Genomic DNA, 21984 nt, shown 5'->3' with positions numbered 1-21984 from the left:
GAAGGCACTGTGGATCCTCGCTTCGAACAGCCCCTTCAAATAAGTATTTAAATGTTCGCCACTCGCAGGCTCTTCTTTACTGCCGTGAGGAATAACCTGTTGGAACGTAACATAAGGGTTTAATACCACATTTAGCGTGGTGTTAAATCCAAATTCTGTACATTTGCAAAACTGGCTTATAAAAGGCTAAATCTGGCAAACGGCATTTAGCAAAACTGTTTTGCTCTGTATGTTGCTAGGAATAACTTTAGTCCATTCAAGAACATGTATATTGACAATACCTCTTAAAGGCATGATCGCTGATATTAGCACTTGGTACCTCTCGATGTATAGTTTTGTGCCTCCGGCACCACTGACTTGCATCGCATGTTAAATAGAGGAGTAAAAAGCTCGCTATAGGAGGTATTCACTGAGGCCGCTCTACCAGACGGCGCGAGCATCGTCGCGGCAAACGCGCCATGTTTGCGGTCGTTTCACGCCAGCTCGCGCAGTGTCACGGTACGCCTTGAGGTACCCGGCCTGAACTGTTAGTGATCCGTAAAATATTTACACATTGTTAAATGCGTCAGCGACCACTTATATTTGTGGAACACTTATTGTGCATGAAGGTTGCGGCAAAATTCTTCTGTGCCGTGATATCTCAACTCGGCAGCAAAACTGGCTGGCTGCACTGCACGCGCAAGAATGTACACGACTTGCAGCTTTTAATACCAGTCGATAACTGTCAGCAAGTCACTGTCAGCTAGTCATGCAGGGCACATCGTGGATAAACAGCACGATTAATTGCCGAAATTCTGAAACTGGCGCCACAGAAACTCATATTTCCAGCGGCTGTAGTCCGCGAACTGTTGAAGCTTCACAGGCGGTGTTTCAGCAGAAAGGCAAAGCGTCATAGCTGCTTTATTTACACGACAGAAGGGTCAAACAAATACTGTCATGCGCTCGCAGCACGAACGGTAGACTTAGCGAGAATGTTTTGCAGTTTTAATTGTAGCTACATAGCGCTGCTTCGAATGCACAAGACGTCTAGCCATTTCGGAGCAACGCAGTGTGCAGCCATTCCGCTAGATTCAGTAGCAACACGTCACTTTCAGCACCTAGAGGTAACAAGTTAAGCTACAGCTAAGCGAACAGACCCTTCGAATTACCTCTCCAAAAACGGCACTTTGGCCATAGGCACCTGAAGCACGGCTCTTGGACACACCCTCTTGTCAAGTAATTGCACCCTCTCATAGCTTTGTATACCTTAATTCCTTGGCCTGCCAGCAGACTTAAGCCGTGCACAAGGTGGGCCTCGATACCGGTGAATTCAACGGGCGGCAGCAGTCCGGCACGTCGCACACTGCGCCGGCGCCTCCACTTTCCTACGGATCGACCTTTTCACAAACTGAAACCTTTTGAAGGGACACTAAGGAGAAATTGAAGTTGGCTTGCATCGATAAATTACCTGCTCCTGATTACAAAAACGCCACTCATACTGACAACAAAGCTCTTGTAACGTAAAAAGGGCAAGAACCATAATACAGGTATCGCCGCCACAGAGCAAACTCGCAAGTACAAGCGTGATGACGTCATACGACAAAACAGTGTTGCTAGAACCAATGGCTCTAGAAACACCAGGACACGAAGCCACAAATCACTGAGGCGCGGCCAATGCATGCACAAATCTCCTTGACGTCGCCAGATGACGCCACGCACCCAGCAGCTACGCGCGCCCCTGGATCATCGGGGCCAATCAGCGCCTGCTCACCAGCAATAGGTGGGCTCCCGGTATTCCGCTAGCGGTAACAAGCTACACGGTATTCTAAAGGTGTCGATTTGCAAGAACTTCGTTGACGACTTCGAGAACGGGATCCATCGTAACGCTGGCAAAACGCCGGTGCAAACGTAAATGAAGCGACGGTAGCGACGGCCGCAATAGCCGATAGATGCCTTCAACGTGCGGCCGGCGGTAGCTTTCTTTTCGGCTGCTGCTAGGCTGCACTGCTGGCCGCCAGAAATCACGGAGTCTGCGTTACGTCTTGTGGACGTCATGTGTCACGTCACTTAGTCCTGTGTCATCATAAGAGAATCCCAAGTTTGAATCAGAGCGACGCGAAAAACTTTTTCAACTTCGAATCCAAATTTCTTAGAAATAAATGCATCTTTCGCTGCCGGCCAAGTGACAACAAAGCCATGAAATGCCGAACTATCGGATTTTGCTATAAAAAAAATATTAATAGGGCTCTCCTCACTGTCCCTTTAAGCGTGCCCGCTCTTTTCTGCTTCGCGCAGTTCACGGAATATTCGCGGTGTTAAGAGTCGGACAGAAGCTGTCTGTGGCAAGACGCGAAATGCACTCACATTTCACACATCAGCAGCTATTTAAACGCAGCTGCTGGCTGCGGCTATAGAGGCTAGAAGGTTTGACTAGTGTCGTGAACGCGCCAGCGGAGAGGAAATGATTTGCAATGACGGCTCACAGATGGCGCTGCCGCTAGCAGGTGTGTTGCGCGCGCGCTCGGCAGCAGTGCCGGGAAACGCGTTTGGCTGCGCGCATCTCGCTGTAACGGCTGCGATATTCGTCCGGCGAAAGCATAAAATATAATACGAGTGTCGATATATGTTCTGCGGTGCATGCGGCGTCGGTCAGCAGCGGTATTCTCAGCAAACCACTTTCGAAGCTACTGCTTCAGGTGGACACAGAGTGTTGAAGCCGCGAGCAGTTATATTTTTGGTTTTTATGCTTTGGTTGACCCATTTTCGCGGAAAAAGGAACAAAGAAAAGCTGTGCAAGAAGACAGCAACGAAGGGAAAGGAACGAGCACAACACGGCATGCGCAAAAGCAAGAAAGGCTCGTCATCCAAGAGATTGAGCTTGTCTCGTATAACGACCGAGCGAAATTCCGGCCTCACGTGTGGAAGGCACCACTCGCGGATGGTCGTTACAGCCCTAAATGCGATAATGTAATCACATAAATAAGGGAACAGAACACATTAACGCAATGTTTGTTTACAGGAACATTTCACTGATGCAGTTTCACCGGAACCGCCTCAGTTTGAGCAGCTTTTGCTTCTTGCGATTGGACGCCTTATCTTTGCTCATTACCTTAGTAAAAAAATGCCACCTCGTCAATACATATATAACTTAATCACATCCCTTGTAAGAGTGCGGGAGTGCTCGCTGCAGCCAACTTCTTGGAGTTCATGCCCTTGTAGAAAATGTAAAAAAGACATCATGCTACCAGCATGCAGCTCGATCGTTTCTGCTGAAAAAGGCACTGAATGCATTTTCTAGTGTAGTTATTAACACTTCAATGCGTTTTGAAGCGTTCAACAAACCTCCATGGTCAGCCTGCCTCGTCAGTGAGGCATTCTCATTTTTATCAGCCTGTAGGGGCAAAATAGCCAAGGCCAAGTACATGCCATAGCCAAGTACATGCGCGGGGCATATAGTAATATTCAGTGATTTCCTGACAATGCAGCCAGCGACATATAAAAAATGAGTCGGCTGTCGCTTTTCTTTTCTACACTGCACCCAGCAAACCATGAATATGCAGAGGATGTCCACTAATGGTCCTAACGTCCAATGTCTATGTATCGATATCCTCTGCATGTTGAGAGGACTATCGGATTCAGATATCAGTTAGTGGATATTCAGATGACATTCATACATGTTTTTCTTTCAGCACAGTGGAAGATTTGGAAATGTGCAAACAGCTTACCAGAAAACACATTAAAATTACGTTGCCTTTAAATTTTATTTTTTTTTTGCTTTCGCAATCTGAAGTTTTCAGGAATGAATTATTTAGGCAGTCAGCAATTACATGCTTTGATTTTATTTTATGCAAGCAAATGCATGTGAAGCACGATTATTTGAAGAAACTTCTCAAGTTAGACTGAAACCCACAAACGCCGCGAATTTCAAACCAGAACCGCAACTAGAACTGTATTGATATTAGGCAGCCCAACGGCCATGGGCATCATCATTAGCCGCGGCGGCCGCGAAGCGACGTTTTCTTGGTCCCTTTCAGCGTTCGTTTGCACATTTTATTTTTTCGCGTGTTCACATTTTCTTCGTTGTGGCGGCAAGCTTGTACGCGTCGTCGTCGTATACCGTCCTGTGCCAGCATTGTGCAGTGTACTGGGGGACTACGTGAAGAACGGCAATAATGGTGAGTTTTTGCACACTTTTCTCTCAAACAAGTGTTAGTGTTCGTTTGTGGCATTGTGCAGTTTTCGTGCTGGCGATTTCACCAGTCGGTTTATCAGTTCGTGGAGTGCATAGATAGCTTAAAAATGCGTGGCGTTTAGTTAACTGGATTTGTCCCTGAAGCGGAGGCATGGTACAGTAGTGGCGCGGGAATGCCTGTGGCGGCCGCCTGGCATGCTATGACCCTCACTACAAAGGTAGAGTTTCCAGTCTCCGGCGGCTCAAGAAGACAGTTTTGGCAGATCTTGTGTTGGTGTAAAATTTGCTAACAGGTCCCCTTTCGTTGCAGCTCTTCTCTTCAAAACTAACTGGGCTTTGTTTTTAGTCAAGCTCTTCTGTTTAAATTTGCCTTTTGCGGTCTGACATTGCTTTTTCATCTTTGTGCTTTTAAAGAAACCTTTGTGGGTTCTTTCTTACTTGTAATTTTCTCCTATTTCAGTTGTTGCTCACTTCATGATATTTGGTTCTTGACTGTTTTTGTCTTTCAGCTTGTGGTTTCTACAACTTTTGCTGAAAATATCTTTTTATTGCAGTGTGTCAATGCAAGTAGTGCTGAGAAAATTCTTGCTACTGTTCGTGTGCCCCAGTATGGGGTTACATTATATAAAATGAGTTGCAAATTGTAAACCTGTAATGCAACTGGGTGTGACCATTCTTCTCTCCTGTTCATTTTCAGGTATTTTGGAGAGCATGTTCAGAAAAGAGGCTGTCTGTATGTTGTCACTCACTAGCCGCATTTGCTCCATCAAGACAAAGAGCTGGTATGAAACTGTTTTTCGCGCTTCATTCTTAAGTTTTAGTCATGACCTATGGAAAGCAAATAGCTTTCACCAAATATATTCTAGTTCTTCATTAAAGACAGGCTAATTGCCAACTACTGCCACATCTTTCGTCTTAACATAACGCATAAAAATTCAAGCAATCACGTTTCACTGGCATAATTAACTCACTTGAGTTAAACCTGTTTTCTCACACGTCCCAACTTTGGTTCCGCAAATGCTTTCATGAAGCACAATTTATAATGTTCGGTAGTGATTAACATACATTTATAGCTTCTGGGTCTGGAAAGAGCTTTGATTTTAGACGTCTCCAAGGCATGTTTCTATGTTAAACTCCAGGTTTCTACAATAAGACTAAGGCACCTCAACAATGACTATTTGGTTTTCTACAGGGTTGCTGACTTTCTAACTGCACATCATTTGACTGTTAATGCAACCAACTCTTATGGTGTTCCAATCCTTTCAGGCATGCCTCAAGGATGTGCTTTAGCATGTTAACTTTTTCTGACCTGTATTAGCAGTTCATTTAGTGTTGTTTCTGCTTGTTTTTTGCTGCTGATTGTGTCATCTACTGCTTAATAACTGATGGTTCTGACACTGCATCACTTCAGACTGAATTCAGTAACACTGTGTAACGCTTTCTCTAGAATCTGGAGCTTTACTTTCTGTTACAAATTTATGAGCATTTCTCATAACCAGGCACCCTGTTCTTGTTATTTTTACAAATAGTTGCCTGGACTTTCTGCATAGAAGTACTTTAGCATGCATTATACAACTTTTAGCAAAAATTTATGGAAGTCCAACTAGTATTGCTTAAGTAATATCAAAATCTAATTGCATGCTGATGCATTTGGAAAACAATTTTCACAATGGCAATGAAAAAGTACGTGCCAGCCCATTCCAATTATGTTCCCATCCGTGTTTCCTCATGCTGCATTCCCCGATTATGATCTACCAACCAGACTTATTACAATATCGACCATTCATGGCTCTTTTTTCCATGTGTGCTTTCATACTGAATGTGTCCTATCGTTCTGCATAGATGCTGTTCGATCGAACAAGATGTTCTCAACAACACTGGCCGAGATAGAAGAAATGGTAAAAAAATGGCTGCAGCATGCGTCCTGCAGGCGGAAGCAGCTCCAGGAAAGGCACGCAAAGAAAGCTGAGGCAAGTTGATTCCCTTATACCTTTTGTGAGCTTGAGACTGTTTTTGTGTGTACAGTGATGACCAAAAGTGTGCTTGTCTGCATAGACCTGGCATACCCAGAGGTTACATTCCACACCTCGTGTTATCCACTTTTATGGAAAAAGATACTTTTGATTTTTGTGAGCATTTGTGTGCACACTATTAGTTTTTTGGTTTGCTGCCTCATGTAGCCTAACATTTTTAGTCCCCTGGTACACAATTAGGTGCACTGCAAATTCACAAAGCTTGGAGCATAGTCTGCGTAGCTTAGATTGTTTCATTTAAGGCTAATTAATTGAGCAGATAGAACGCTTTGTATACAACTGAAATGCAAATATATTTCACAAAATCGTAAGCTTGGCACTGTGACCTCCAATGTTTTGGTGGTAGATTTTGGCCCTATAACTGATGTCATTTTTTTTTCTCAGAATTCGGTTTTATTTGGTTCATGGGATTTAACGTCAAAAAGCGACTGGCTATGAGGGACGCTGTGTGGAGGGCTGTGGATAATTTTGACCACTCTGGGTTTTTTTTATCATGCACTGACATTGCTACACAGGCACCTTCCATGCCTGTGTAGCCTCCACAGCCAGGATCAAACCTTGGGTTGCCAGGCTCAATAGTCGAGTGCCCTAACCACTGACTGGTTAGAGCCCATGCGCCCTTACATCACATCTGTCTTCAAAATTATTTGAAGATGCCTAGGGTGACAATTTCATAGATCTGGATTTTAAAAATTTTGTTTCCAATTTTTTAGCAGTTTCCATACCTAGAAAACGTTCGCCATTTGTGTTCTCTCTCCGCTGGAATGATAAGGACTGTTTTGAATCGAAGTTTGTTTTATGGGGTTTAACGTCCCAAAGTCACTCGGGCTATGAGGAACGCCGTAGCGAAGGGCTCTGGAAATTTCGACCACCTGGGGTTCTTTAACGTGCACTGACATAGCACAGCATACGATAAATGGCGCCTAAATGCAGTCACTTTCTGAAAAGTTCTGTGATTTAGTACAAATAGCACATCATTGAATGTTTTGATTCCTAGTTGCATTTGTATTCGCCTGTAGTGTCATTCTGGAGCTAATTTTTTCCAAGCAGAAACTGCTTTAGCATACACGTTTTTCTCCACAAAGTGCATTTTTTAGTTACTTGAGTAGTCAAGTTTTTTTACTTGTCTTGGTTTGTATTTGTAATTTTTTCAACTGTAGCATTCTTCTTGAGTTAATTTCTTCAAGCACGAACTACACACGCATTTTACTTAGTTGCTACTGTTTCACATTGTACCCTGTTATATTCACAGGTTGCTCGAAACGAAGTGGAGTTGCCGTCGGATTAGTGTGGGACTAAGCAATAAAAGGTGCCACTCTAGCTCTCTGTGTTCTGTTATATTTGCCACTATATGGCATCACATCCAGCACAGAACCCGCTGCATGCTGCCCCGCCCACCTCAAAACAGATTAGATGAATATCTAATAAACATCCTTTGAATGTCTCAGAATTGTCACGTGTGGTCATGATGTGGGTGTTATATGGGCATCCACTATGATCAAAATGAAGATCATATGGACATTCAGTGGACATAATGTGAACTTGTAGGAACATCATATGGACATCTGATATCTTAAAAAAAATATTATATGGACATCCTCTGAACACGACTCGGTTGGCTGGGCAGCCATTATGGTCAAACATGCTGTCCTGCTCTTGCAGCACTGCTGAAGCATGTGCGAGATTTACCCATCTCTGCCACCTTCTTTTTCCTGCTGCAGAAAACGACTCACGACCTCAGCTGGGGAATTTCCATTCTTTGGCGATTTTGTTGTAGAAGGCAAGGTTATTTGCTGTAAGCAAAAACTGCTCTGGAGAGGGGTGGTCATTGCAGCCGAATGATTGTCTTACAATTCCAAATAAATTCTCCAATTTGTCTTGGCTCAACTTGGCTGTCAGGAGAAATTTGTATTTTATACTGATGACATGTCGCATAATTCACAAGTGACAGTGTGCTTTTCAGCGTCACACGAAGTACGAAGGCAGTCAATGTCTTTGTCAAAAGTAACCATGGTTTGCTTCTCATTCGTATAACAGAGCCCTCACGGCTTCCCTAAAGATCAAGAAGTTCTTTGAAGGTGAGAACAGGGGTTCTTCTTACCACACAGAGATTTAGAGCTTGAAGGCCGGCATAATATCTTTAATATAGGACTGAGAAGAAAAAAACATGCAGCCTGGTTACTTTTGACAAAGACTGTACATCGCTGTGCTGAGCGGCGTGCAGTTCCCATTCATTCAAAAAGGCTAGAAATTCTTCTAGAAAGCTCGCACTTGCTGACTCTGGGCGAAGGCCTTTGGAGGGCACCCTTGATGTCATGACAAATATCAAGGGTTCCATGAGCTTCACAAATACAGAAAATTTTGTCTAGCTTATCCTTGTAGAAAAAAAAGTCCTTTCAAAACCTCATCACTGAACTGCTGGAAGGCTAAGTAGACACGAATTTTATCAAAAGCGTGGTCATTGTTGAATCGCTGCGCACAAACATGCCAGGCAATCAGGGGCGAAGTGAGCGAAGCAGAAACGCACGAGAAAGACGCCCTTTCACTCGACGAGCGACACGGGTAGCTGCGGCGGCGGCATCGGTCTTCTCGGCTCGCCTAACTCGATGGATGGATGGATGGATGGATGGATGGATGGATAGGAGCGCCCCCTTTGAAACGGGGTGGTGGCAATTGCCACCGTGCTCAGCTTTTCTTTATTTATTATTTTTTTTGTTTACTGTGTTGGCAATTCTCATTAAGATTCTCCATCAACTTTGCCTACGGTTTCCTACTATTCTAACCTTATGCCACATCTCTGCTTTTCAGCCACCAATCCTCCAATCGCTTTTTGCTGACTTCCACTGCAGATTTATTTACAACTCGCCTGCCGCGAACAGCGCCACCTACGCTAGCATCGAAACAGGTTTCGGCGCGGCGGCTGGCGAGGGAGCCTGCTCACGACACTAGTCAAACCTTCTACATGGGGGCTGCCATCTTTGATCACGTGATCACGCCGCCATTACTCGCCTCCTGACCGCTCGGCGCGCGTCTCGTCGCGACGGCTGCTGCGTCTGATGTTTCGGTTCCGACAGGCAGTGTTTCGGCTGATGCGGTTGTAAAGGAGTGGCAAGACGACACTGTGGTTGGTCCGAAGCTTCGAAGGACATGCGAAATCTCTAATTGTTCATTTTAGGCGTGAAAACGTGATCGGGCTTCATGTCGGGAAGAGCCGCTGAGCTCTCCGCCTGTTCGAGGCAACGGGTGGATCGCCTTAATGCCGCTGAATGCTTTGCTTAATATTTTTGTATTGTTATTATCTAAAACAGCAAGGTTTAATGACCCTGCTGCTGCGCAGGTCGTTGTCGTATTGTGTACATGCATGCGGAGACTGCTCTAAAACGCTCACATGCGCATCGTATACGCATTTGTTTACAACCTGTTAAAGGTGCTTAGGAAGCCTAAAACATTTTCTGTTGGTTCGCTAAACAAAGGAAGGCGACAAAAATAAGTAAACAAACAAATGTTACCCATTCATGTAAGCAGTACAACCATGCATCAAGCAGCCTTCACAAGTTTGCATGCCATCGTTTACAAAAATTCCGCGATATAATTGTTATAACGCGCGCATGGCAGAGCGCTCACTACATGAAGTTCATAATTATGTCAGCCTCACATAGTATAAAATTGTGGTACGCTCCATGCTCGATATGCGGACATGAAAATGCTCGAGGTCTCGCTTGTTGTAAGTAATCAGCCGGAGTCACTTCGGCTAGTGACCGTCTCGCATGGACCGCGAGGTTGTGACAACCGCAGAGCACAGAAGCCGTAACACAAAAGCTTTATTCTGATTGTGGTCCACAAAAACCGCGCTACTTGGAGCGAAGTTCAACAGTAGCACCAAGGGGGTGTGTAATACGCGAACTGACGGTAAGCGTTGTCCGCTCGCACAATATGCACTAGCGGTATAGGACCGTAAGTCGTTTTTTTTTGTGAGGTATCGGTGGCAGGACAGCTTGTTCATGCGGCTATGTTGCGCACTTACCCTCGCAGATTTTCCACGATCGAGACCTTTCCTTCTATATTCGTTGTCTAGCGCTGGCGAACGTGTGTGTTGCGTTCACCCGTTCGGAAAGGGTGGATGTCCAACGGGCGTGAACAGGGGCAGTACGTCCTTGTGCAGTTCGGTTCCGTGAAGCTCGCGAACGATCGCATCCGGCCCCTTTAAATGTTTGTCGCACTTCTAGCAACCCACAACAGAGCATGTATTTTCTCTTTCCGCATTTCCACTGCTGCGTCGAGGCATACACGCCGGCGACTTACGAGGCAAGTAATGACGCCGTGTTCCGAGCGCACCCGTGGCGCCATCTGGTCTTAAACGGAAGAACTGCGCGCTGTAAACGGTCCATACTGCGGCGGACGCGCGCGCGACCACTAACATGGCGAATGCCGCGCCGGCTGCTAGCGCCCCTTGAGGATGACATCATGTGAATACCTCCTATTAGTTCAAACCAATACTCAGCATGGGGCTGTACACTTTTTGTGATGCTATGTGAAGTATACTTATGCATGAAACAATTTCTTTCAGCTGTATTTCACATAACTCCAATTCTACCAGAAGAAAGGCTGTGACATGACATTGCTCACTACTACTTTCTTGCTGAGCACATAACAGGCCATGGTAAGATATGAACAAAAAAACTGTGCATGTATGTGTTCTGCATGAGCTGATGTCAAGCGAAAGAGAGCCCATGAAGTATTTTTTTTAAAGTATTGCAGCATGTTTCTTTTAACTATTGAACTGGCCATTCAGCTCACAATTCAGTTACTGCTGTATGTGCAGAAATTTTATAGATCAAGTGATTTCCACTAATTCAACCTACAGCTTTAATTGTCACTGCTCTGTTCTGTTGGGACAATTATATAACGCGCACTAAATACAGTTATGCATTTGTGTCCTCAGTAAGCCTATTTTGTATTTCTTTGCTCTTTCTAAGCTTTTTTGCTGCATGTGTGCATAGTCTAAGTTGATTTGTACATGTTTCAGTGTACAGCAGACATATACAAGCATGAAATCTATGTTAAGTAGACTTAGATGCCCTCTTTCTGAGACTGTTACCAAGATTGGGAGTGGGTCATTTCAATGAAAACTTGCATGTTACATTTGAAGAACCTTGGACAAATATTACTGCGGAACCTTCTAGCTGTGTTTATTCTTGGAGAAAGCATGTAATGAAAATAATGTTACATTAGTTATGGTGCACCTTCTATGCTGAAAGGGGCTCCCACTTTGTGAAAGCTTTAATTTTAGAACAGCAGCAGCATTCAGGCTAGTTGGGTAACCATGTTTACATCATGAAAGCACTCTAAAGGATAAGGATGCATAAAGAGATGCACACACAGTGCACTTACTTCTTAATGGAAGTAAATCTACTGTGTGTGTCTCTTTCTGTATCCTTATCTTTTTGAGCGCTTTAACGATCTAAATTTAATTTTGCAAGAGAGCAAGGAAAACAAAGGCACGCTTAAGTTCTCATAATTAAGGATTAAAGATCATGTTCTGCTGTGTTGCGTAAAGTGTACATTGCATTGCTATTGCTGTATAAGTCAACCCATAAGTCAAACCGTAAATGGACTTTTTTGAGGGAAGAAAAATGCCTAGTCAAGCGACCAGCTGAATTTGTATCTGATACCTTCAGCGCACTAAAATGTATCATAAACAGCTATGCAGCATAGTTCCAGTGTAGCTGAAGTGTTTCAGCAGCTTATTGGGCATTTTGCAGTAAAGTGCTGGCATATAGGCATTTCTCTCCTAGGTGCATCTGTGATCAATTTTTTTTTGTGTGTTTTGCCATTTGTGCAGGATATGTGTTCCAGTGAAGACCTCAGGGGCTTAATGCTCCTGTTCACTTCATAGATCAAGTGGCGAGTATATCTGAGCCAACAGACAATAAATGCTGGATGGCCTTCATGTCATCTTTATCACTTTAACCAGGTGGGCCTTGGGTGAATTTTGTGCCAAGCTGCAGTGGTATGCTACCATAACTGCTTTCAGCTCACAGACCTGCTGTGCTGTGCAACCCTTTCATCTAGTGGCACATCATCAGTGGGGCTCGTGGTAGCTGCTGGTGCTTAACTTGCCTACATTTTACATGTACAAACATTTCCTTCTGCTACCGTCTGACACACCTCAAATCACTTATGCGAAAAACTGCGCTGCAGCTTTTGCACGTGGTTGCTAGCTTTATGATGACCATCGTCAAAAACCAGTAACAATGGGTAAGAGCTGAAGATGTGGTTAAGCCAAAAATTATGACCCCCATTCGCCACCCATAACATGGTGCTAACGCTGTAAGAATGTTAAAGCTATATGCTATCTGAAACATAATTATCACGCTAAATTTAACACTGTTGTGTAAACATTACCCCCTTATTGTGGAAATGTTGTGAGATTATTAGCTTTGTGTTGTGAAACTTTTCTACAAAAATGATCTCACAAGGAAAAAAAGAGGACATTAGCAACTTACAAATAACGTTACAAGGTAGCATTTCGTACCATTCAGATAACATTGCTGCAATGAATTGCATTGCTTGGAGTATGTGTGTCTCTATAGGTCTCTTCGATTCGGCTGCACTAGTTTTGCTAAAGTTCCGCCACCGTGCCACGAGCGCGCAAGGCCGGTTCCGGCAGTTCACGACACTAGCGCCGCACTGTCGCTGTCAAATAGAATAGGCAAGTTCACAAAGTGTGCAGGCCACCCGGCATCGTGAACTGGCTGGCACTGGCTCCGAAGTGAGTGCAGCGCAGTCAAGAACTCGTGGACAACTAGGACTGCACTTGTACAGAACGAAGAGGAGAGTGCAGGGGACGCGCGCTGCACTGGTAAAACTTATACGACAGTGCTGCACTCTCTGAACTCATGCAGCTAGTGCAGCCAAATCGAAGAGACCTTAAGTGTACACCTGTGCACACTTGTGTAGAGCACTTGAACGGTGCATTCAGTTGTGTGCGATTGCCACTGCCTGGTGGGCCCGTACAGCTTTCAATGACGTGAGGAGTGAAACAAAATTCATAGGAATGTGCATGCAAGATAAGGCCAGCCCTAGGCCACTCGTGAATGATGCACCTTCGGGCTCTTTAGAGATGGTGCGCGGATGACTGTGCATTCCATGCATGCAACTGCTGTAGGCTGCAGTTGCCATAACTGTAGGATTTATGGTGCACTGTACTACCGAGAGGCAATACTTTGGATCTGAGCATACGCACAATACCACAAAGGTCCGGTGAGCATATGTGGTCGTCTTATTTGTTGATTTATTTGTTACTTACATTGCCCATTTCACGCATAGCAGGGTGTACTGAAATTTGCTTGATTTGTTTAAATGTTATAAACGAGCCAAAATGAGCATGGGATTTTTTTCTTTGCAATGTGGTTATCCTCATTACATCGTCGTCATAAGCCCACCTGCACCCACTACAAGACAAAGACCTCTTCCCTAAACCTGCAGTTAACCCCGTTCAGTGAAATGTGTAGCCACCTTATCCCCGTCAGCTTCTTAATCACATCCATCCATGTCACTCTTCGGCGTCTCCTGGTACGCATGTTTTCATTACAGTAGTCTTGAAATGTGAAAATCTCTTGCCATAGTAATTTCGATTTGGTTAAGGTTCTGCATATTTCTATCAGAGTCATATATCTGCAATGTTGTAGACAAGATGGAAATAGGCATTAGGTAGTACATATCATTGCTAGGACTTGTATGTTGGCCGGCATAGAGTTGTGCTGACAAATTTGCAGCTTTTCAGCAGGTTAGCTGTGTGCTCATTCACTGGCTCGCCTTTTCTAACCAATACTGCCTTGCAACCTCCTTCTATGCTTCACTTTTAAAATATTTAGGTTAACCTTGATGTCTCCTTTCTTGCGAGGTGCTCTGCCAACACTTTTATTGTAATACTATCAATCTTACGAAAAGCATTGTTAGTGCCAGATGTTTTTGTTTAATTTTCTGCTTGTCTTCAGTGTCGGTTTTCTGCCTGTAGTGTCGCAGTCACAGGACAGCCATTGCCTTTCTTACCTGCAAATTCTGCTGGCAATTGTTATTTCCAATTATCTAGGAATGTACCTTTTTTGACAACTTCAGCAAGGTGTTCCCAAGCTCCCGGACTTCCAACCCATAACTTATCCATTTATTTCTGTAGCTTGCTTTTTCCAGGTTTCAATGTAACTTTTACAGTTATGAAACTAAAACAATACATGAACAATTAAAAAAAGAAAACACCTGACACCTGTGCTTGATGGTTGTTTGATGGGCCACTGCAATGCAAATCAAGTCTTTTTCACACTTTGTGTGCACGGCATGATACATTGTGATATCCCAAGGAGGCAGCCAAAATCATCGTTGATATTTAAACTGGGTAAGGAAAAGCTTGTTTCGGGCCAACGGTATAGGCTGTTGTGGGCAGCCCCAGCAATGTAGCTGTTACATGCAAGCTTCTGCTGTGTGTGTGCAAGACCGGCTCCGATTGGTAGGGTGTGTGCAATGCAATACAGTCTGCTTTCTTATTTGTTCTAAATGGAATAACTTTTGTTTGCATGTTTCAATTTTAATAATTCTTATTGCACACATGTTGGCAAAGCATGGAGAATCCCTTCAACCAAACTAATCAGGAATGAAGAAGAAAAAAATGTCAGTGCCCATTCAATGCCTGGCAGACCTGGCAGACACATGCAGTGAGTGACACAGAGGCATTTTAAAAGTTGAAAAACAAGGAAATGGTCTTTATAGGCTCGCATATAAAATACAAGATATTTTACTATAGTGCAATGAACATAATACAAGAATTTGCGCCGAGTGCGAGGAACATAGCTATTACACATGATTTAAGGGGTACAGAGCAGACAAGAGGATGGGGTTCTTGATGTCAAAAACCCAAATGAACAACGGTTGGAATGGGAGTAGTCTGCTAGCCAACCTTTCGACAGGAGGACTTGTATGTCTGGGCAATGCATTCATCACTAGCAGGGATTAAAGAGAGCCTTCACTCCGAGGAGGTAGACTGATGAGGTGGCTGATGAAGTAGAGAGCAGCAGCATAGCGAATGTGAACTGTGTGCTTCTTCCATTTTGCCACATCAAATTGCCTGAACTTGAGTCAAGTCATCCAATATATCATCTCTGGTTTACCTGAACTTGCAGCACTAATGCATTTGCTTTTGATTGAGAGGCTCCCCTGGGCTTGCCACAATGTTCGAAATGAATGATTAACTGTAATGCTTTTGCTAACCATAATGCTTGCGCTGTCATTCCTGCATTATTGTCATTACCCGCCACCACCTGTGTAAGCAGACGCAACTGCTTACACCCGTCAGTCGTTCAATGAATGCTTTTGCTAACCATAATGCTTGCGCTGTCATTCCTGCATTATTGTTATTGCCCGCCACCACCCGTGTAAGCAGACTCAACTGCTTACACTCGCCAATTGCTGAGTGAATACTTGTTTATGGAATTTTACAGATGCTTCGTTTTAAGCATAATTGTGAATTTGTGTTTTTTGCGATGTCTCGTGCCCCTCGATGTCAGTGCTGCACTAGGCTCATCAGTGACTGGTATATCCATGACACAAGTGCCGCCAGATTGTTATTGCTCGTGCCCCTAGACGTGCCTTAATCTCATCACCTAGGTGAGGTGCACTTCACTGTGATGCCAGGGATTCCAATAGGTGGTGTAGCAGCAGTGTTTTTGCATGAGAACGTGTCCAGCCAAGGTGGGGTCTGTACCAGGTGACATGGTAGACATGAAGTCGGGTCAACCTGAAAAATGCAAGATAAAGAAACACAGCACAACAGAACAAAATACGGGGAAGGTAAAAAAAAGGGGGAGGTGTGAATAGAGGGAAAGAGTGCACAGAAAAGTATGTTTCATGACAGAAGAAAGGTAAAAAAGGGGTATTAGAAGTGACATCAGTGGGTATGCAGAAGGCAAAGATGAAAGAAATTAGAAAAAGTTGACATGGGAGTTCTGAATCAAGTGATACGACTACTGCTCCAAACAGACAAAAATTTAGAGGACGCTTAGGCTTCACCTTTAAGAGTGGAACGTGACAGTGTCTTGTAGCACTGCCAGGTAGTCCAAGGAATGCCATCGCCCATTCTGTGTGACACCTTGCCCGTTCGACAAATCGAAAATTGGCATTTTGAGAAAAGGAAATGACACAGTAACAGTATCACTTGTCTTATAACTTTTATCGCTTCTCTTGCAGTAACAGTATCACCCGAACCGTGCATGATACGCAGCCCCCAATTACAGGCCACCATTTAGAATCCCTGCCGTGAACTAGGCTCTAACTTTAGTAAGTTTATGCTGCATGAAACACGGAATCATATGGCACCATCTGAAACATTCTGCGGCAAACGTTTGGAATGATGCGAATTTTTCTGACACCTGGTGCTGACCACTACTACTACACTGATGGCTTTGCGACCAAACAAGCTGCATATGCTGTCGCATAAAAAGATGAAGGTTAGAGTCCAATGGATACATTCAAAGAATCCAGGACAGGAGCAGACATATGGCTGACTGGCAGCGCAATGCAGGTACTAGAAATGGTTCACCACTGGCAGAAGCAACAGACTCACTAGGCAAGGATCAAAATTGCAGTTGTTCTATGCTTAGCTCAATTTAAAGGCAGCAGCGGATTATTTTAATGAGACTACTAAACACCAGCAGTAATTTTAAACATTATGCAAAGAGTTGCTCACAATCATGACATCCCCAAGCACTGTGCACAGGAGGACAGATACTACTGGCCACAACTATGCACCAAAATCTCAAACCAAGTCATGACCTACATGTCTGTCACGGATGTTGAATGCATGAAAGTTACCTGGACATTGCTAGAAAATCAATCGTGCACAAAACTTCCCTGGTAAAGTCCAAGGCAGAGGAGAGGAAGGATTCGGGGAAGGGTGCTGTGGAGGACCGGTGGGAAGGTGGTGCACTTAATCTTCAAATCCTCTCATCCGGGTGGTAAGGAATGCAAGTGCTGATGCGGGAATGCTGTGTTAACCTGAAAAGAAATTTCAGAGACAAGCAGGAAAACAAAAAGCAGCGAAAGGGAAGCAAAGGGAGACCAGGTTCAGTGGAAAATTTTACTTAAGAGAATGCTTAGCCTAGCAGTGAGCTTAAACAAAAGACAGAACAAACAATTGTGAACAGTAGAATAAATCTTCAGAAGTACTTCACTAACTTAGAGCTTGGAGTTTTTCTTTAGCGCTACCTGAGCATGACTGGGAGCAGAAGAATACCCTGCCACCTAAATTTCCTATTAAGTCCTCTACACATTTCCTGTGAAAACTTTTCAGGCATAGACCACATTGGACATTTCCAGCCACTAGGCCAGTCAGTGGCTGCCTGCAGACGCAGTGCAAATTGTACACAAAAGTTCTTGACCATACACGGGCTGTTAAAGAATTATTTTCCGGGAAATCCTCTATGGCACCTTTCTTTAAACAGTTCAGTAAATGGCTCCGTAGCCTACCCTGATTAAGATTCACAGATGATGGGTCTTTGCCAGATGCTATGCAATACATATTAGCAATTGCAAACGAGCCACAGTCTAAAGTGAGGCCTTGGTTTTGTGCAGGTTTAGTGCAGATGGTCAGTGTTGCAGATGACGGTTTTAATATGTGACAGATCTGTTTAACTGCATCAGGGGGAATATTTTGATCAAGGGAATCATACACATATACTGTATTTAAGGGTGCACCTGCATTAGTGACAGTAAGCCAGTGATCTGGGTTGGAAGTATGAAATATCTGAACAAATGGGCCTTTCACTTGAGAAAACTGTAGCCCTTGGCCCAGTAAAACGTCTTGAAACCCTCCTATGTGAGCAAATTTCTTGTGAATCAAATACTGGGCAATATTTATGACACTGTCTTTCAGTGAAGCGTGTCTTACAATATCATGTAGGTCTCTGTCACATAGTGAGTAACTCTTATAAAGTCGCAACATATCAGCTTTAACAGAAGCCAGGGTTGTTCTATTATGCTGTGCTGAAAACACCCGCTTAGTGGCTTTCACTTTTTTAGGACACCCTCTTCTGGCCTTAACCCTTAATCTGCCACTCCCGAGATAACTCGGGCTACCACATATGCACACCCCCTGCCTCTCCCGAGTTAACTCGTTTTGGCCTTTTAACTCACCCCCTGCCGCTCCCGATAATACTTGTGTAAAAAAAAACTAAGCAAACATGTAGCGCCATCTATGGAGAGACTCTGTAAATTCTTAGATTTTGTAGGATAAATTTTAAACAACAGATGGCACGCATGTTTTCACATCCGAGTCACTTCGTTTTGGTCTGCGCACAGCAGCCATGAGGCTATGTGCCACACTCGTCCGCGCTTTGACGGACGAAGAAATTCAAAATTGCTTGTGAATTCGGAGTCCAATGATAATGAGAACGAGGAAGGAGCCGACCTAAGTGCCTTGTCGAGTGATGACAGCGATGAAGTCCCCCTGCCACCGAAAAATCCGCGTAAGTGGAGGAAATTCGACAGGCCAGATTGGTGCTGGAAGATTTGATTCATTACAACTAATATCGATAAGATTATCCTGAATAAACATATCTACATGTCCTGCAGAGCATTTTAGTTCGTTACTAGCAAAAAATTTCCAGGAAACTAACATGCGAAAAAAACCCGGCAGGGGGTGTGCAGATGTGAGTAAAAAAACCTGGCACTGAAAGGGTTAACTACAGGTACCACGAGCTTAGTGCTCCCAGAATTACTTCCTGGATTTATGGTACTTGCTTGAACTGGCAGGCTTGTTTGATTTGCTAAGCCTTGCAAATTTATGCTAGTCTGACTATGCTGTGCATATGTCCCAGTGATCTGCCTTGCAATTGCCTTAATGGTCGTGATGTTTTCCCGTGCCTCATTCTCGCTACCCATGGATACAATATTTGCTACAGTCTTAGCCATAGTTTCAAGTTCTTTATACGCCCAACAGAATATCTTTTGCCGAGTGTCCAGCTTAACACAAGGAGGTGCCTGAATGCTGTTTGTTACTACCGAGTTGATGTTTGAAGCCATGAAGCTTTCGCCCAGGAAATACTCCTTTCGCCATCTGTCGGGAATGCATGCTACATCGAACAGTCCTCGTCCTGCAAATGAACGGGCCGCCATAATATGTGCACATGGCAAGCCATACTGGCTGTAGAAGCTACACGTACAACTGCAAAGGTTTTGACTCACATTATAGTCCTTACTTCCTAAAGTCACAGAATACGAGTTAAGCAGCGAATTGACCTGGTAACCTGCAGTTTTAAACTTTTCGTACTGTTCTAGGATTTTATCTTTTGCCTCTGATGTGCAAGTATTCGACATTTCCAATTGAAATGAGTCTATGCAGTTAACATTGACGTTCATCTTCATTTCTTTCAGCTTAGCAAACTGTAGAGAGGTGTGTCGCTGTTAACGTACTCTATCAACCCTTCCACAGCCTCCACTAAATGCATACCTGGACAAAGGAAACTTTTCAGCTTTTGATTATGGCTCTCAATTCGGTTGTTAGTATTATTTCCTTGAAAGCATGCACCCACATCTCTCTGCACGTGTCCCACTGCTGCATGTAATAGGAAAGGAATCCAGCAGGAGCTGCATTACGAAGAGAATTCAGCCTGTCAGAGTACTCCTGGTTGGTTTGAGAATAAACTAATGCTTTTACAAGCGGAATTAGTAACTTTCTTTGCCCCTTTGCCTTCTCATCAATGTTTCTGTGGAAGCAGTTAAGCACATGCCATGTGCATAGTAAAATTCTACTCTTTGGGAGAAGACTGCTTAGGATACGCAACTCATTCATGTCTTTATCTATCATCACCACCTTACAGGCTGCTACAATGAACGGGTTAAAATCTATAAACTTTTCAAACATGCCCCGGATGATTCCAGCAGTTTCATTTTGTACAAATGCATAGCAGACACACCGCCCACGCCCACGACCATCTTCAATGAGGACTCAGTACAGAACATAACCTTCAATATTAACTTTATATGTCCCATCTACAAATACAATTTCAGGATATTTTTCAAGCATTTCACGCATCTCATTTGTTCGGAACAAGATAAACTGTAAATCATGGTTCTGATCTTTTTCATAATGAATGACCCAATTTGGATTTCTCTCAGTTAAGCTTTCTATCTGTTGAACTAGCATTTGCCCGTGAGCCTCCTGGTTCCGAACTGGTACAGAGTACATTTTTTTGAAATTGTACACATCTTTTGTAGTTACAGTTTTGCCTGTTTTCTGTTGGACCATTTTCTTGAACTCTTTTGGAGAAACTTTACATTTAACTAAATCAACGAGTTCAGCTTTTTCTGTACTGTTCAGAAGTCTTCGGCTTGGATAAAGAATGTAATGACCAAGGTCATGATTGTGCTCAGTTTTCAGCTGAGTAATTTTGTAGTGCAGAGATGGTGTCTAGCACAGAGCCAATGAAAGAAACATTTCACATCCAAAACCATTGTATGACTGCTTCGGGCGCTTTCCAGTGGCGCGTATCCTAGCAGTGCCACCATGAATGCAGTGATAAGTAATCCTCAAAAACTCATACTCTTTAGATTCTGCATCGAATGGGTTTATGTTAGACCTACTGACTTGAAGGACGTGCTTTCCCTCCTTACACCAGACATCTAAGCATTCCTTAAAGGTAGTAAAACTATCAAACGTGCCATTCAGACAAATCTTGCTGCCACCCCCACCAGATAATGTGTTTGCAGCCTCATTTGCGTGCACACGGCCCACATTACCAGCTTTAAAAATGTTGCCACTACAGCCTAGCACTGAAGGTTCGTGATGCCCACACTGGGAATTGTTTGCTCCTCTCCTCCCTCCCTGTATAGAACACTCCGCTTTTTGGACATTCTGATTGCCTGAAGCGTTAGTTTGGTTATTCTTGCAGCTCAAAGCTGATGCTACCTGACAGCGTCTGCGTCGCTTGGCAGCACTGGGTCGTGCAGTGCTCAAGGCACAACCTGCTGTGTCACCCTCGTGCACAGAAGTTTGAACCTTAGAGTGGATTGGGCCATCAAGGTTGCCAGCCTCTCTGCACGGCATCAAAGCAGCCAAACGACGCCTTCGCCGCTTAGCAGCACCCGACTGATGCTTGGTTAGTTTGATTAGTTTGCATGCTCCCTGGCCTTCTCTAGCTGTCGATGGTGAGCGGCTTTTGCAGCCAGTGACCTCTACAGCAATGGCACAGAAGACAGCTGCGAAGTCTATTTTGCCAACCAGCTCACCACTGCTCTGGTGCTGGTTGACCACACAGCTATAACGAGCAGTGCTGCACAGGTCACTAGCTTGCCCTTCGTCGTCCACACCAATGGCTGCAAAAGAAGGGGGCTCACAAGCACTCCTGTGTAAGTAATTCTGCACCTTCCTCGCTGCTACAGACAAAGGTGTGGCACGCTTCAAGGGCTTGGCAGCTGTCTTAGCAAGTACTTTGGCATCCCTGCCAGTGGCTGGGCTGTCACCTTTTCCTTGCCTACACAGTGCCGCAGCCTTCCGCTTCTTCCTGGAGGTGACAACCACCCACTCACTGTTGCGAGAATCGCAGACAGCCTTTGGCGCAGTTGCTTCACGAGCACTGACCACACCTTCCTCTGCGTAAGAGCACTCAACAGGGCTGCTCACATGCGGCACCTGTGAGGCTCCACCTGGTGCCTTGGCACAGGTGGTGCTTGCACCTCGATTGAGATTCATAGGCTTCGTAGCTGACACACAGCCTTGAAGCCTCCTCTCAA

The 21984-nt window shown here is 44.3% G+C and overlaps 2 protein-coding genes and 1 long non-coding RNA gene across 3 annotated transcripts in view; 2 read left to right on the top strand and 1 right to left on the bottom strand.

Moving 5' to 3' along the window:
* Positions 1 to 3924: 3924 nt before the first annotated feature.
* Positions 3925 to 21984, top strand: part of LOC149356976 (uncharacterized) — a 592868-nt gene continuing 574808 nt past the window's right edge. Inside the window, exons 1-3 of the mRNA XM_089584394.1 lie at positions 3925 to 4154; positions 4869 to 4953; positions 6014 to 6141. The gene's annotated coding sequence lies outside the window, so the exon portion shown is untranslated. The remainder of the gene's footprint in view (positions 4155 to 4868; positions 4954 to 6013; positions 6142 to 21984) is intronic.
* On the top strand, positions 9211 to 12177 carry LOC149356992 (uncharacterized). The gene is made up of 3 exons (XR_016291741.1): positions 9211 to 10670; positions 10772 to 10864; positions 12047 to 12177. It is a non-coding gene; the product is annotated as an uncharacterized LOC149356992 (long non-coding RNA).
* Positions 14934 to 21943, bottom strand: LOC149356991 (uncharacterized). Its single transcript, XM_089576479.1, has 2 exons — positions 21161 to 21943; positions 14934 to 18424 (listed from the first exon to the last, which is right to left on the bottom strand). Exons 1-2 carry the CDS (start codon positions 21941 to 21943, stop codon positions 17426 to 17428), a joined length of 1782 nt encoding a protein of 593 aa, XP_089432605.1. The 3' UTR covers positions 14934 to 17425.

This window comes from Amblyomma mixtum, chromosome 3 (genome assembly GCF_055824585.1).
Source record: "Amblyomma mixtum isolate Tamu chromosome 3, ASM5582458v1, whole genome shotgun sequence".
NCBI classification, from domain to species: domain Eukaryota; kingdom Metazoa; phylum Arthropoda; class Arachnida; order Ixodida; family Ixodidae; genus Amblyomma; species Amblyomma mixtum.
The sequence above is the reverse complement of the archived record's forward strand: the minus strand, read 5'-3'. Positions and strand labels throughout refer to the sequence as shown.